General features: G+C 46.4%; 2 protein-coding genes across 2 annotated transcripts; both read right to left on the reverse strand.

Annotated features, from left to right (window-relative positions):
• Positions 1-4,589: 4,589 nt before the first annotated feature.
• Positions 4,590-5,783, reverse strand: LOC125515880 (ethylene-responsive transcription factor 3-like). Its single transcript, XM_048681371.1, has one exon. It carries the CDS (start codon positions 5,447-5,449, stop codon positions 4,841-4,843), a length of 609 nt encoding a protein of 202 aa, XP_048537328.1. The 5' UTR covers positions 5,450-5,783; the 3' UTR covers positions 4,590-4,840.
• Positions 5,784-6,244: 461 nt separating this feature from the next.
• Positions 6,245-10,649, reverse strand: LOC125515879 (EH domain-containing protein 1-like). Its single transcript, XM_048681370.1, has 16 exons — positions 10,389-10,649; positions 10,189-10,268; positions 10,039-10,107; positions 9,873-9,930; positions 9,705-9,757; positions 9,564-9,606; positions 9,421-9,482; positions 9,130-9,249; positions 8,892-8,994; positions 8,723-8,772; positions 7,897-8,025; positions 7,571-7,822; positions 7,380-7,459; positions 7,056-7,182; positions 6,831-6,974; positions 6,245-6,697 (listed from the first exon to the last, which is right to left on the reverse strand). The coding sequence occupies exons 1-16, from the start codon at positions 10,618-10,620 to the stop codon at positions 6,512-6,514; spliced, it is 1,788 nt and encodes a 595-aa protein (XP_048537327.1). The 5' UTR covers positions 10,621-10,649; the 3' UTR covers positions 6,245-6,511.
• Between the last annotated feature and the right edge of the window lie 6,858 nt (positions 10,650-17,507).

A 17,507-nucleotide genomic window follows, 5' to 3' on the forward strand; every position in this document is an offset into this window, starting at 1 on the left:
AATTTGATTCCACCACCAATCCCTAGCGGATCTTGTTACTCTTGGGTGTTTGAGCACCCTAGACGGTTGAGGTCACCACGGAGCCATAGTCCATTGTGGTGAAGCTTCATGGTGTTGTTGGGAGCCTCCGATTGAGTTGTGGAGTTTGCCCCAACCTTGTTTGTAAAGGTCCGGTCGCCGCCTCCAAGGGCACCAATAGTGGAATCACGGCATCTCGCATTGTGTGGGGGCGTGAGGAGAATACGGTGGCCCTAGTGGCTTCTTGGGGAGCATTGTGCTTCCACACCGCTCTAACAGAGACGTACTTTCCCTCAAAAGGAAGGAACTTCGGTAACACATCCTCGTCTTCACCGGGTCCACTCTTGGTTATCTCTTACCTTTACTTGTGCAAACTTATTAGTGTTACTTCTCTTGCTTGCTTGTGTGTTCGTTGTTGTTGCATCATATAGGTTGCTCACCTAGTTGCACATCTAGACAACCTACTTTGATGCAAAGTTTAATTTGGTAAAGAAAAGCTAAAAATTGTTAGTTGCCTATTCACCCCCCCTCTAGTCAACCATATCGATCCTTTCAGTTTGTATAAAATTTATCGGTTATGCGGTTTGTATATTACAGTGTTATTTTCACATAAGTTACTGGGGTATATTTTTCAAAAAAAAATTGCCTCCTTGGTCAAGGTTACCGTAGTGTTTGTAGGTAAGTTATCGTGTATGCGGTTCGTATATTATTGTGTTATTTTCACATAAATTATCGGTGGTATATGTTTGAACAATTTTTCCGTCCTTGGTCAAAGTTATCGCCGTGTTTGTATGTAAGTTATTGGGTATGCGATTTGTATGTTACCGTGATATATTCACATATTACCTCGGGTAAGTTTTTCAACAACTTTTTTCTTATAAAAATTAACATGGTGTTTGTATGTAAGTTAGTGGTTGTGCGGTGCTTAGATTACCATGTTATTTGCATAGATATTACCAGGGTATGTTTGAAAAAAAATTCCCTTGGTCAATATTACCGCCGTACTTATATATAAGTTATGATATTTTCACATATTTCTAGTGGGTTTTTTCTACAACTATTTTTTCCGGGTCAAAGTTCTTAGGTACAAAGACTCAAGATCATAAAACTAGCAATAAAATAATTGTTTGCTTTGTTTTTTAGAAACATTTATAACTTTATTCGTACTCATAACATTGCAACTACACTGAAATGGACCTAAGATCCAATAAAATACAAAGTAACTCATATGCCTAAAAATTACAACAAATCTCTTGAAAATGCCTTCTTCGCGGCGTCAATCACTGGTCGAAGAAATACTCCAAAGACTTCAGTAAAGAGGCTCCAATTGAACTGGAGCAATGATGTTGTCACTCTTTCACCTGCACGAACTTTACAAATAATGATTTTTAAAAGCACCTTGAGTTGCCCATCCAAAGAGATGGAAAGCCTTGATCGATGAACGTACTTGGGTCGGGGATGATCCCCTAGATGTGTAGGCCATCAAATCACTATATTTTCACCATGTTGTCGATGAAAGATTTCAATTTCACAAAGAATCAAACCAACAAAAAGGCTTGACACAACAACATAAGCAAATCAGATCAACGAGTGAAAATTTATTCTCACAAAACTATGATAATCACTAGATGATGACGAAGAACATAGAGATCTTGAAGATACGAGGTCCTCCACCTCTCAGCACCAAGATGGCAGCCGGAGGCGAGGGGACCTAAATTTCTCACATGGCAACAACGGCGACACAAGAAACCCTTATTGTTTGTTTAGTTTCTTTTGCAGGGTAGTTGTTTGTTTATAGTATGGTTGTTTGGCTGAAGCAAGGGCCCTCATCTAGCCTTCCCACGTGCATAAAAAGACGTCAGTAGAAACTTGAGCCCAAAATGGTGAACGCAGCTTTGGTGCCTTAAAGGCACCTGCCTTTGGGTCACTGACATGTGGGCCAGCCACCTGTTAGGCCCACATGTCATAGACACAAAGGTAGGTGCCTTAAGGCATCGAAGCATCGTCCCAAAATGGTAGATGGCTGTTGTAAAACAATTACCAGATTGGCCGAAACTTTTACCAACAAAAACGATCAAACGCACGGTGACATTCCTGTGTACTAATATGACTAAGAGATCAATAGTTTGGTTTTCTAACTCCAACAAAAGCCCAAACGCCGGTGAGTTAGTTGCAGGGTTGAGCTCGCTTCCTAGCTACCGGTGTTCGACACCCACTATGCTATTTTTCATCATTTTTATCCTCTGCTGTGGACAGATGGGAGCATTAGGTGCGGATAACCACAGCCGCCAGATGCGGATCGGACGGAGTTGCATGGGTTCGGTACTTCCACCAAGAAGATGTGGTGTGCCACTTAGATTTCCCTTTTAAAAGATATGTTTTCTGAAATTCTACACCATAATTTATAAGTTAATGAATTTTTAGAATATACTACTTTTAAAACAAGAATATATACATTTAAATCAAACATTTATAAAAAATTGACCGCCTTTCAAATTTGTTGAATATTTTTAAAATTTATTAAAAAAAATTAATTATAAAAATCTACTTTTTCATATTTTATTTCATTTATCTAAACCGAATATAACATTTTTGCATCTAAAATAAAAAATTACAATAGATTCTGGAATAAAAATGGGTCCGGACCATTTTTACTCCACGGTGACCGATCCTGGGATTTTGGCCAGCCCAGCACAGCGCCGCATCCGCGTTTACTCGCTATACCGCGCCTTATGTTACAGGATAGGAGCTCTACTTTCTAAGCTTGAACATTTTTACAGGATATGAGTGTGCAAAAATATAAAATAAAGAGAAAACCTAAGAAAAAAGCCAATGCAATATCAGTGAAAACACCTATTTGAAAACCACAGGGACAAACCTTGTGGGCGCTAAATTATTGCGCTGGCCCAAAATAGTCGGCTGCAGGCGAGCTATAATAAAAATCAGTACTGGCGACGTATATCCTCTGCAATAGTTGCTCAATAAAAAATGCCCCTGCAATATTTCAAAGTCCCACACTCTATAGTGGGTCGGCCCAGTTTCTCTGTTTGCTTTTGCAGGTTTTTCGGTGTTCACATTCGTGTTTTTTGGTGTTCGCGTTTCCCTTTTTTTGTTGCCTCTTTTTTCTTCTTTCTTTTTCCTCCCCATTTTGGATTTTACTATTTTTTATTTTCCTGCACTTTCGTTGGAAAAGTCAAAACTTATAAATTTGAAAACATTTCTTTAAAATTGTTGAACTTTTTCAAAGCACAAGAAGATTTTTTTAATTATTCAACTTTTTAAATATCCGTCAATATTTTGTGATTTTGTGATTTTTTAATATATTTTTATTAATGAAAGCTTTTAAAAAAATTATCAACATTCTTTAAATGCACAACATTATCAGAAATATGTTATTTTTAAAATCTACGCCATAATTTAAAGGTTCATGAATTTTGAGAATATAAAGATTTTTTAAACAAGAAAATATTTTATTGAAGTCGAACATTAGTAAAAATTTGACCACCTTTAAATTTTTGAATATTTTGAAACTTTACAAATTATTTTAAAATTTAATGATAAAACTATATTTTAGTATTTTATTTCATTTATCTAAACCGAATATAACAATTTTTTATCTGAAATAAAAAATTCCAATAGACTGAAATAAAAATGGCCCCGGGCAATCTTTGGTCCACGGTGAGCGGTACCTGGGATTTTGGCTAGCCCAGCACAGCGCCGCATCCGCGTTTACTCGCTATCCCACGCCTTATACTACAGGATAGGAGCTCTACTTTCTAAGCTTGAACATTTTTATTTTGTCAAAACAAGCAAACCCTCAAAACAAATGTGAACGAAGAAGTAGGGACGTTGTAGTTGTACTTCTGTTCGACAGGTCTGGAACTTAGGAGATCGCCTTAATTAGGGCTATGATCGCCGTTAATTTTTCTCTCCAAACCGGGCGTCCACCCATGTTCGACAGGTCTGGAACTCAGAAATGAAGATCATCAAAGCCATTTCTACCGTGCGGCACCACTTTGACGACATCCTGCTCTTGTGCTAATCCTTGCCCAAAGAACAGTAGTAGAGTACATCTGACCTCAACACTTAGCAGAGATTAGCACCATGGATAAATATGGACCTCGAGAGACAGGAGCAACAACAGAATGGGAAACCACACACAGAGATCCAGAGCCGAGCCCTGCATCTGCTGCTCGATTTTGGGTTCTTCTTCTAGTGTGATGATTTGCTCAAGAGCATACACGCATCAGAGTAGCGCTATGATCCAAACTCCTTGAAAATCTTGTGGTGCACATCGATGGCTTATCGTGTCGGCAGGAAGGCCACAGGCCAAAAGCTTTCCGGCCATGCTGCATAATGCACAGATACAGAACAGCAAAATCATACACTGTTTCAGGTGCCAAACCTCTCGATAAGCAGCCAACAATATCGGAAAGCAAATGACCCAGTTCACACAAGTTCATGTAAATTTCCTCTTGCTTTCTTCCATTAGGCATCTAATTAATCGATACTATAGCAAAATAGCAGAGGCAGCAACTCGTGGATGATACACAAGTAAGAAGACAGAAAGATGGCAAAAATTATCAGTCTATTTCCCGTGGATTACATGATGATATGATGATGATGAGCTTATTCACATTATCACATAAGGCAGAGTATCAGATATTCAGAACTTGAGTGGTAGTAAAACGGAGACCAAAAATCCAATTCTATCGAGATAGTAGAAGAAGCACTTCGCAGTAGGCAGCCGCGCCGCCGCGTTAGTCCGGGAGCGGGAAGGGGGAGGGAGGTGACGCATCCGAAGCAGCAGGCGGGAGGCCGATCAGAGGCGGAGCAGCGTGTCGCAGCGCCAGTCCATCTCGTCGGCGGCGGCCGCGGGGTCCGGCAGGTTCAGATCGAAGGGCAGCGAGGACGAGGAGGGGCGCGGCGGCGCGGCGGCCTCGTCTGCGGCCGCGGCGGCGCCCCCCGACGCGCCGTCCTCGCACACCGCGGACGAGGAGGAGCCGCAGTAGCTGCGGCAGTCCTCCTCGATGGCCGGGGCGCCGATCGCGGCGGCGCGGAAGAGGACGCTGGTGGGCGGGACGTTCCCGCCGCTCCAGGACTCGATCGTGCTGCTGTGGCTGGACGTGGCCGCCGCGGCCATCGTCGCCGGCGCGGCGACGGGGGCGGGGGGCGGCGCGCGCGGCGGCGCCGCGGCGGGGGAGGCGGGGAAGTTGGTGCGCGCGGCGGCGCCGCGGAGGTTCCGGGCGGCGGCGTCGTAGGCGCGCGCGGCGGCCTCGGCGGAGTCGAAGGTGCCGAGCCAGATCGGGGTCTTCTTGGCCGGGTCGCGGATCTCGGCCGCGTACCGGCCCGACGGGCGCCGCCGCACCCCGCGGTACCGCACCTCCTCGCCCTCCAGCCCCGGCCCCGGCGGCGGCCTCGCGCGCCGCATCGCGCCGCCTCGCCTCGCCTCCCCTCCCTCGGCGGAGCCTGGTGTGGTCTCGCTCGCCTCGTCTGGTGTGGTCTCTCTCGTCTCGCGCTCGCTCGGCCTCCTTCCCTCGGCGACTCCACCGTGCGCGCCTTGTTTGTGTGTTTGGTCGGCAGCGGGCTGGCCGGCTGACGCGGCGGGCCCGCCCACGACCGGGCGTCGCGTCGGTTTGTTTATGATTATTATTCCATTCCAATTCCAATCGACCGCGTCCACGTCCCCGTCCTCCTCGGGTCGGGTGAGGTTGGGGTTGGGGTCGGGTCGTCACCTCCCCCTCCCCGCACCGCGTTCCCGCCCGGCGTCAGCGCGACGCGTACCCCCTCTCCCGGCCGCTGGTAGACTGACCGTCTGTCTGTCTGGTGGACGGATTTTTTTTGCCCCTTTCTGTGATGGATGGATGGGTGCGGAATCGCGGTGGTGGCCACGGTCGGCAGTAGCGCCGTCGGCCACTAGCGGGGCATATTCGCCGACGCTGCCGCCTGCCCTGCCGGTGCGTGCCGTGCGGTCGATCTTGGTTGCGCCGTTTATTTTATTTATATATCTACGGGACGGGATTTTAAGCGCACGATTGGTGGATGAGATTGCTGGGAGCCGACACAGCGACACATGGTAAGCAGGCGGGTTGCGTCTGCTCTGCTGCCACACATGGAATTCTTCAGGAAATGTTTCTTCCTTCTAAACTTCATTTCTGCAATTTTGAATCCATGTATGTTTCTGCCAAAATTGCCCGAAAAAACACAAGTCCTACTATAGTGCCCATTCATCTTGAATTCTCCCACCAAGTATCTATTCCGAACAGTTGTCAAAGGTGCATAGGCTACGGCAGTACAGCACTGAAGACAAAAGGAAAGAGCCAACGCGTCTCTGAACGTTGTGTTACACGTTTATCGCTTTTCCCGCACAAAGGGCAGGCATAACCTTGCACATGCGATGGGTCTCTCACGCTTGCCTACTTCCATCATGAGTCATGGCAGACGAACAACACTTGAGGAATAAGTTGCGACTGACGAGAGGTCAGCAGCAAGTTCACTGGTAAGGGTTGCTGAAGTTCTTGAGGAGGTCCGGGATGTCGTGCGCGAGCATGTCGTCCACGGCCTGCACCATCTTGGGCTTCATCTTCTCGAACTTGTCGATGCTGTACCCGGCCAGCACCTGCTTGAAGTGCTCCAAGTCAGGGAAGTCGCCCGCCGGAAGGTGGTACTCCCTCTGGACCTGTTTCCAATACATCTCAGGCGTCAATGGAGCAAGCACATTGTGCAGAAAGGAGGCAATTTATGAATCAAGATGCAGGCGTAACTGAAATTCATTTGGTTTCATCTTGGGACGCTGTTTTGTATGAAAGTACCTTTGCAAACTCATCTTGTAAGTTGTCAATGAGTCGATGTTGAGCCTTGGCTTTCCCCATCATTGCAGGCATTTCCTTCTTCAGCTGGCCAATTATGTAAGCATGGATCTTCGCAGCTCTAGCACGCTTCACAAACTCATTGACCTACGCATGGAAATGGTGGGCCAGTCAAATTGAAATTCTGCAGTCCATATAAGAATTGCATACACATGACACATTACTTACCCGGCGATCACAAGCCTTCTTAGGTATGTCTTTCAGGTCAGCAAGGAGATCCTCTTGCTCTTTCTCAAACAATTCCTTTCCAATTGGCCCAACAGCTGATTCATTCACAGGTTTGTCATTAAACGACCTGCAAATATTAACTTCGACGTGAGTTTCAGGTTACGATGCAAAAATATGAACACACAGTCAGTCCTACACCTGGTGCTGGATTCACAGTTTCACACTGCATTTTGGTCTTCAAGAATATACATTTTGGTACAACCTTCAGTCTCCAGAAGTAATATTACTAAAGACTTAAAGCATTATAGAGAAGAGGACTATTACCCAATGTAGACACGCATAACCTCAGGGGTGTTTAGAACTTTCCCAAGAGACCACATCAGTGCACCGTACACTCTCATAAGCTGCAGCACACATAAGGGAAAATTTTGGTTTCATATAATCATGTGTGCCGGGTTATACATAGGGAAAAAAATAGCAGGAACTTACAAGTAGATTGCAAGAAAAACATATACCTGCTGAGTGTCAACTTGGTCTGCCTTGTTCAGCACCACACGTATTTTGTCTTCATTCCCACGTAAAGAAGAAATGACACGCTTGAATTCATCACTGATATCGAGCTTGTGAGGATCAAACAATAGAAGAATAACATCGCACTTTGCAGCAAACCATGAAGTTACACCAGTGAAATCATAACTACGTTGGGTCCTTTGCTTTTCACCAGAGAGAACACCAGGAGTGTCGACAAAGGTGATATGATCCAGTAGCTTCAAAAAACAAGGCAGCTATCAGTGTCTGAAATGATTGTTTCACATGTATTAGTATCTCAATTAATGCTTACAGGATGTGGCATCTGAGAGCATTCAAACTTTGATAGGAATGCGCCCCCAAATGTTGTAAGACCATTGAAAGGCATATCAGCTTGGACTGCAATTGTATTGCCAGGGACAGTCCTTTCATCAGATCCTGACTGATGTGGGGGGAAAATATGAGAGATCAATGGGATAAATACGAGTACATTAACAATATAAGCAAATAGGGAATGCAAATTGATAAGATTTTTATGTCAAATGTCAGCCACAAATCCTGTCTCAAAAGAAAGTGCATAAATATTTTACACGTGTGTATTAAAACTCTAGCCACTAAAGGAATTTTTTAATGAAAAGTGGGATAAACAAAACAGCAGTTGTCTTCTGTGTCCCATTGTATTTCAGCAAACTACGAGCACAACACCGTCGTGATAAAAAAACTTCTCAAACTCCTGGGTTATTACCAAGTTATGTGTTTATTAACAGCTCTCATCAATTCATGCTTTTGCTGACATAGAAACAAAAGCAACTACTTCCTCCGTCCCATAATATAAGAACGTTTTTGACACTACACTAGTATAAAAAACGCTCTTATATTATGGGACGGAGGGAGTATTAAATCCTCACATCATGCTACAAAATTGATGAAGCTGGGCAGAACAGACTCTACTGTCATTGGTCCATATCTGTATGCCATCTTTGTTTCTTACAAAAGAAAGAGCTGATGTTTTCCAATCAACATAAACAATTCAGTTAACACTGAAAAGCAAGCATTCCGAGTAAATATGCTCAAGCAGTAATCATCTGAAAAATCTCTTATCCTTGCTGCATGTACATAAATATTCATGCAACACTTACCATCACAACCACAAATCTGTCAGTAGTGGGCTCTGGTCCGATATGAGCTCCTGCATTTCGAAAGGCCAATTAAAGTTGCAGTCTGATGTTATAGAGAAACGTACCACCAAAATAGATGGTGTGGCTAAAAATGAAACTCAGGTTTTCTGTATTAAATAAAGCCCCAAACCTGGGAAGTTTGATTTCAACAGGTGCTTAATGAATGTTGTTTTCCCTGTAGAATATTGACCCAAGAGCATAACCATTGGCTTCGCATCGAAGTCACTGTTCGTCTGAAATATGGAAGAATAAATGCAATGACATGAAAGTAATGACTCAATAACACAATCAGGATGAAAGAAGATGAGGTTGAGAACATTGTGATCTGTAAATCATAGGAAAACAATGGTTTAAACAGAAGTCTATACCAGCAATGGGGAGGCAAAATCATTGAACCGGTATGCAACTTCTAAAGGCTTCAGTTTTTCGATGTAGAGTCTTTTCAAGCCATCAATTACAGAAGTAACAGCAGTCAGAGGCGTTTGAATCTACAAAGCACCAAAGAAAGAGACTGCTGTGAATACATGCTCTAATTGGCAAAGACAGCTTCGATGATTCAATAAGTTACAGTGGTTTAGTTAACAACAAAGAGAGAAAAATAATATGTGCTGCAATGACAAAGTTACTGAAAATGGAAAGATTGCACATAAGTAGAGTACCTTCTTTGCTGATTTGGAACTGAACCAGCTGTTTGTAGAAGGTGCTTGCACCTGAGGGGTGCCTGAACAGAACAGAAATGATTAGCATCATAGAGGACTTTATTATCATGATTTACCGTGGGAAAAGGGGGCAGACTGATTACCATTTTCTTGTGGGCGAACTACATTCACAATAGCCATTGATCTCTAAAAAAGAAATACCCATTACAAAATACCATGTTAGTGTGAGAGGCGGTAAATTTACTTGAATGCCACAGGGTAATCTATACATTTTGTAAACTTACAGCAAGCAGTTCATCAAGACCTTTCATCACAGGAGGATCGAAGCTACTCAGATCTGCAAACACAGCCACAAGCCATCCAGCTCAAACATCACACACAGCTGAACTCAGCGGAAATAAAAACAGATGAGGCGCAGTTCACAGCCCACATCATAACAAGGTGTCACCAACCTTCACGCTTGAGACTGTCCTGGGTGATCTCATTGCCCGCTTGAGCGAGAGAAACGAGCTGCAGATTGCAACAGACGAAACCGTCAACACCGCACAGTCACATCTCACATCTCCTACTACCAGCAGCACAGACGCGACTAAACGGTGAGGGCAAAAGTGGGCAAACCTGCATCGCAGCCGCGAACTCGCCGAAGCCGAGGTACCCCTGACGCTTGGAGTCAGCAATCGCCCAGACCTTGAATCGACCGACAACGGACTAGTTAGACTCCCATCCACCAGCGGCAAAACTCGGGGTATCGGCGGCCGGTTCACTCACCTGCTTGAGGTCGGCGCGGGAGAGGCCGGACATGGCGAAGAACTTGGTGGCGTCGGCGCCCGTGACGCGCCCGTCTCCATCTGCAGGGACAGCCGGGGACGCGGCCACCGGAGAATCAGCAAAGCGTCGGCCATCCCCTCCCAATCCTTCGATTTGGGGGCGCTGGTGGTGGGAACGGCGAAGGTTGCGAGAACACGCACCTGGGTCGGCGATGGCGAACCAGTCGGCGTAGATCCTCTGGTGCTCCTTGGAGCAGCCCACGGCGGCGGCGGACCGCGCGATCTCCATCCACGGCCTCCCTCCTCGAGTCGGCGGCGGCGGCGGTGGCGGCGGGCGCGAGCAGCAGCGGCAGCAGGAGTGGACAAACGGAAACCTCACGGGGTGCGGGTGCTCGTCTCTTCTCCCCCTTTTGGGCGTGGAATGGGGAGGCATTTGAAATCGGGGACCCCCCACCCTGCCCTACCGAGCACGCGCCCCGGCGATTTTTTTCAGTTTCTTTAATGGGGCTGGACGCTCCCCTTTATTTTAGGGCTGGACCGGTGCTCGGAATTATTGTTTGGAATGAAACGGTGTTCGGCCCATATGACTAGACTACAAGGCCTGTTAGGTCAGTTGTGGGTTGTTTTTTTCTTTTCATCTGGGCTGAATGAAAACAATCAAGAAACTTCTCCCCTCTCGTTAGGGTTTTTCCTACTCTCGGCGATGGCGGCTGGCCTCCCGTAGAGACTTCTCTCCCCTACCGTTCTACCCCCTCCGGTGATCTTTGGTGTCTTGGGGCCTCGGAGTCGACGGGGGATTGGCGACGGCGCTAGGGTTCATACCGCCCGCGGATCTAAACAACCTCGGGCTAGGGCATCATGGGTTCTTCTGCGTCAAGTTCGGGAACAGCCAAATCCGATCTCGAAGCAATGATGGCGGAGCTTGGGCTTAAGGAGGATGAACTGCAGGATGTGGTGGTGGAGTAAGGCGAGCTGCCGGCGGAGGCGACCCGCTGGATGGCGATCGCCAGGGTACACTCCGACAAATCCTACAACCAATATTGGTTCTATGAGAACATGAGGGTGGCCTGGGATCTGGCGCAAGAGGTGTAGATCACGCCGCTTGAGGGTAATCTCTATACATTGCAATTCTCTTGTCTGGGTGATTGGGAAAGAGTGATGGAAGAAGGACCGTGGAATTTTAAGGGAAAGGCGGTGGTCCTTGCACCGTGTGATGGGTTCACGAAGCCTTCATTGATTGAACTGAACAAATTGACATATGGATCCAGATCCACGTCCTACCAGACGGATACTTCCCCAAAGTAAAGGCTCTTTCATCGACAGTGGGCGAATTCATATTTACTGAACCTAAATCGCACGACTTTGAAGGTAACTTCATGCGTGTCCGGGTGAGAATTGACGTCACAAAGCCCCTCAAAAACGTTGTTTCACTTGTGATCAGAAAGAAGGACTCCCTAGAGCGAGTCATCTTCAGGGTAAACTATGAGAGATTGCCTGGTTGGTGTGTTGTGTGCGGCAATTTGGGGCATCTGTTTAAGAAATGTGGTGACGGGATTCACCCTGCGAAGGCGTTGGTGTTCAAGGATCTCAAGGCGAGCTGGTTCAGGGGACCGGGCAATGGACCGGGAGAAGGCAGTGGATCTAGGGGAGGCCGTGGCAGAGGCCGCACTGGTAGAGGTGGAGGTCGCTCGACCATGCAAAATAATCCCATGTACAACCAGGATCGTGAAAGCTCAGAGTATGATTCAGAGAAAGATGTTGCTATGGAGGAGGAAGATAAGAATAGGAAAAGGGTAGCTTCTGGGGCTGCTCTTATGATTGATCAACATTCCCCAAGCCAAGCGGTACTGGCTAAAACGATGCTCTCGCTCCCTGCACCAACTGTTCCAGCCAGTCCCTCGTCCAAACAGGAACCGAAGAGGAACAAGCCTAGTACATCTACCAGTGAAGTTGCTGCGAGTAAGGCTCTAGCCCTCAACAAAACCACCGATGCGTGATTGGCGGGCCTCCCAGTGGGGTCGCGCCCAGCGCAATGAGTCTGCTAAGTTGGAACTGCCACGGAATTGGCAAAGCCGCAACAGTTCGTGAGCTTCGCGAATTAGCGAGGCAATTTGCCCCCTCTATCCTATGTAGTGTAGAAACACAAATAGAGGGATCGAGAGTTGAAAACTTAGCAGACACTTTAGGTTACAATAAAAGTTTTGTTGTTAGTAGTTCTGGACGAAGTGGTGGTCTTGGAATTTTCTGGAATGATGAAATAAAAGTTGAAATTACTGGTTACTCAAAGTACCATATTGATACTCTTGTTGATGGTTTGGCGGATTTGCAGGTCAGGGTGACCTTTGTGTATGGTGAAGCTCAAGTACCGGAAAGATATCATACGTGGAATACCCTACGGGGGATAGATGAAATACGGAATAGGCCATGGTCGGTAATAGGTGACTTTAATGAAGTTTTACATATCCGTGAACATGACGGAGTTAGAACCCGGAGTCAAGCTCAAGTTGAAGCGTTCAGAGAAGTGGTTGACTCATGCGGCCTGACAGATATTGGATACACTGGAACGGATTGGATGTTCGAAAAAAAGGTTGCGGGAGGCACGTATACAAGGGTGAGGCTGGATAGGTGTCTTGTAAACCCTGAGTGGCTCTTGGCCTTATCATCTACGTCCCTAACCCATTAAAACGCAGCCGGATCAGATCATTCACCAATCCTTCTCATGTTATGTGAGTTGCATGCATGCACTGCGGGTCCCAGACCTTTTAAATATGAAATGATGTGGGAGAGGGAGGATTCTTTATTCACCACTTTCAGCCACCGATGGAACATGCAACCAACGGAAACTGCGGTCTCGCTGCACGAGAAGCTCAGGAATCTTGCAGGGGACCTGTCGGCCTGGGATCGCACCCACTTTGGCTCGGTTAAAAAAGAGATCAACCAATTAAAGGCCCGCCTGGAGTACCTGCGCTCTACCCAAGGAAGATCCGGTCCGACGCATGAGGAAACAAAGGTTGTAGATAGATTGATTGAACTATTCTATCGTGAGGAAATGTTGTGGCGCCAGAGGGCACGTCTTGATTGGTTAACTCATGGGGATAAAACACTTATTTTTTCCATTTGAGGGCGAACCGACGGTGCCGGAAAAAACAGATAAAATCACTTCAACGTGCTGACGATCAAAGAGGACAGGGCAGAGATGGAAGCGTTGACCACTGAGTTTTACAAAAACTTGTACACTTCAGAAGGGGTACAAAACATGGACCGAGTACTTGATACAGTCCCAACAAAGGTCACTCCAGCTGTTAATGAGATCCTTAATGTACCATATACTCAACAGGAGGTCAAACAAGCATTGTTCCAAATGTTCCCATCAAGGCACCGGGCCCTGATGGGTTCCCGGCACATTTCTTTCAGCGGCACTGAGAGGTCTGTGGGGATGATGTGACGAAAGTAGTGCTAAAGATTGTTGAGGGAACCGAATCGGCAGCATGCATTAATGATACTGTGTTGGTCCTCATACCAAAGGTAAAAAACCCCACCTTACTATCACAGTTTCGCCTAATTAGCCTCTATAACGTGTTGTACAAGATCGCTTCCAAGGTTATTTCCAACATGCTCAAGCAAATCCTTCCAGATATAATTTCTGATGAGCAATCAGCATTTATTCCAGGCAGGTTAATCACTAATAATACAATAACTACCTATGAATGCTTGCATTTCATGAAGAGGAATAAGGCAAAGAAAAACCAGTCTTGTTCTCTGAAGCTGGACATGATGAAGGCATATGACAGGGTAGAATGGGACTATCTACGTGCCATGATGCTCAAGCTGGGATTCACAAGCAATTGGGTTGAGTTTTTTATGAGTCTTGTTACTTCAGTAAACTTCTCGGTCATGTTTAATGGGAAGAAGCTTGAGGAGTTCAAACCGTCAAGAGGGATCCGGCAAGGTGACCCGATATCTCCATATTTGTTTTTGATAGCAGCAGAGGGCCTGTCGTGCCTTTTAAAGTCAAGAGGGGAGTCATCGAATTTGAGAGGGGTGCAGGTGGCAGCTACGGCACCACGAGTTAACCATCTTCTATTCGCTGATGACAACCTGCTGTTCTTCAAGGCAAATGATGTGGGTGCTACCGAGGTGAACCAAGTGCTGGAAACCTACTGTCAAGCAATAGGTCAGAGAGTAAATTACGCTAAATCATCAATATTTTTTAGCAAGGGGGTTCCGGAAAGTGTCCGAAATGAGATTAAAGGACTTCTAAACGTCCCAAATGAAACGCTGAACGAGAAATATTTGGGTATGCCGTCAGATGTCGGGACCTCGAAAAATGGTGCTTTCAAATACCTCAAAGATAGGTTGTGGAGCAAAATTCAAGGCTGAATGGAGCGGACAATGTCAATGGCAGGGATGGAAGTGTTAGTCAAAGCAGTTGCGCAAGCAATACCTGTCTTCTCAATGTCTTGTTTTAAGCTTCCAAGAGGACTTTGCGAGCACTTAAACATGTTGATTAGGAAGTTCTGGTGGGGAAGCACTAATGGGCAGCGAAAGCCTCATTGGGTATCATGGAAAGCAATGACGCAGCCTAAGAGTATTAGAGGACTGGGGTTCAAAGACTTTGAGTTGTTTAACCTCGCGATGCTGGCAAGACAAGCGTAGCGCTTGCTACAGGACCCAGAGTCTCTGAGTGCCCGTGTGCTTAAGAGCATCTACTACCCCCATACTTCGATCCTGCATGCAACGTTGGGGAGTCAGCCTAGTCAGATATGGAGGGCCATTATTGAGGGTCGGGACACCTTGAAACAAGGTTTGATCAAACGTATAGGAAATGGAGAGAGTACATACATATGGGAGGACAATTGGTTACCCCGCGAGGAAATGATGAGACCATACGGGTGTATCTCAGCTAACCCGCCTTTGAGGGTCTCCGATCTTATCGACATCACTAATGCCACATGGAATAAACAACTGCTAGATGCCACCTTCATGCCTTTTGACGTCAGTGTGATATCAAACATACCAATATGCACTATGAACATGCCGGACTTCTGGAGCTGGGCTCACGACAGGAGTGGCCAATTTACAGTTCGGTCGGCCTACAACATGCTCATCACGACGAGGAACCGACGGGAAGCATGGTTGGAGGGTTCGACTGGATCTTCATCAGCTCGAGCCGAGGAGGGGTCATGGAAATTGTTATGGAAGACGGAGGTCTCGGCAAAAGTATGTGTGTTCTTGTGGAGACTGTCGAAACAGTCGCTACCTACGGAGGATGTCAGAGCGCACCGCCATATGACAAACTCAAGCACCTACAGCTTCTACGGCACAGTGGATTCATGGCGGCATTCACTTTTGGAGTGCACCGTTTTGACATGCACATGGGCCCTGGTGGATGAGGAACTAGGGAGTACACTGGTTGCTACGACAGAAATGAGGGCGAAGAGCTGGTTGTTTAGCCTTCTTGTTGCGCTTTCACATGAAAAGTTTGTTCTCCTCTTAGTAACACTTTGGGCAATTTGGATGTCGAGAAGAAAGGCCATACACGAGGCAATCTTTCAACCCCCCCCCCCCATGCAACACACACATTCATTACCTGCTTCATATCCGACCTGGAAGCAGTGAGAGTTCCAAAGCCTGTCCGCCAAAGGACAACAAACACTAATACGGTCAGGCAAAGACCGAAGGCTCCTCCAGCAAATTATGCCAAGATCCATGTTGATGCAACTGTACGGACACATAGAGGGGGAACGATGGTAGCTATTTGCAGGGACAGCAGTGGTATTTTCTTGGGGAGCTCAGCTTTGGTCATCGCGGGGATTTGGGACCCAACCACACTTGAGGCTATTGCATGCCGGGAGGCTATTACCCTAGCGGAAGATCTTCATATTCAGCGAATGGTTGTGGCTTCAGATTGCAAGCAGGTCATTGGTGACATAACAAGAGGATACAAAGGCTCCTATGGTTCGATCATCTCTGAAATAAAGTCCAGATCATTATCGTTCCAATGTAATTTTTCTTTTGAAGGTCGTCATGTCATAAGCTCATAAGTTAGCTAGATTTGCTTTAAGTTTAGCTTTTGGTCGTCATGTTTGGCTTAGCCAGCCTCATGACCAATCTTGTATCCCACTGAATGTGGTTTTTGAATGAATAAAGGCTATTTCCCTCAAAAAAATCCAGGCTGAATGTATGAACGGCAGAAGGGTAAAATGGCTCCCCTAACCAAAAATATAGAAAAACTTACATTCTCAAAAATAAAAATCCTTAGGAAAGGTTGGTTGCAGCATAGAGTGGAGAATCCAAACACCAAAACAAGTAGGACATAGTGGAGGCGGTTGTGAATTTTAAGGTCCCCTCAAAACTAAAAAAACTTTGCATGGTGTTTGGTGAGGAAGTCTATTCGTACATGTTTAGGCCTCCTTCAGTTCATAGGATACAAAAATAATAGGAAAATGGTTCACGTCTACACGTCGGTCCAAACTTGGGCCGGTCGCCTCACTAGCGACGCGAGCACTGTGGGGCCACACGTACCATGCGACCTGTCCAGCTGAGTCGTCCCATTTTGCTTCCTATCCTCTTGCCCTTTTTATCTCTCTGCTCCACCGCCTTCTTCTTTCTCCCGAAACGCAACTCACCTGGGAAAAGCACCCAATGCTATGGCTATGGACAAGCTGCCGTGATTTCCTTCCAGCTTGAGGCGCCACACTCAGCGACAAATCAGGGGCCACGGGAGTTGCAACCAACGGTTGGCGGAGCTTTAACCAGAAGTTGGTCAAGCTGCATCCAGCAATGCCGCCCGGCGGTGAGCTGCGATCATGTAGCACTCAGCCACGCTCTTCGATGACAAAGTTGTAACTGTGCACATTGGAGCTGCAACCGGTGTTTGGGAGAGCTGCAAGGGTTGGTTGATTTGAGATGCAATTTTTTGCTGGAACTCACCAACTATTAGTGCGGCAAAAGCTTCAACCGTTGTGTAAAGTAGCTTCAACCAGCGAAGGAGAAAGCTTCAAACTCATGGAAAAAGCTTCAATGGGTGTGGAAAAAAATCTTCAATAATAGGGAAAGCTACAACCGGCGTGAAAAAGCTTCGATCGGCGAGGGAGGAAGCTTCAACCATGGAAAAAGCTTCAATCGATGTGGAAAAAAGCTTCAAACGGTGGGAAAAGTTTCAACCAGCGTGAAAAAAGCTTCAACCGACGCAACATGTTGACGATGGTGCGAGCCGTAGGCGACGGCATGGAGGTGCTATGACGTCGATGGGTGAGCTAGGGGACAGGGTGTTGCAATCATCAATCGACGGAGGTACCAACATCCATGCCGAAGTTG

Source organism: Triticum urartu, chromosome 6 (assembly GCF_003073215.2).
Source record: "Triticum urartu cultivar G1812 chromosome 6, Tu2.1, whole genome shotgun sequence".
Classification (NCBI taxonomy): Eukaryota; Viridiplantae; Streptophyta; class Magnoliopsida; order Poales; family Poaceae; genus Triticum; species Triticum urartu.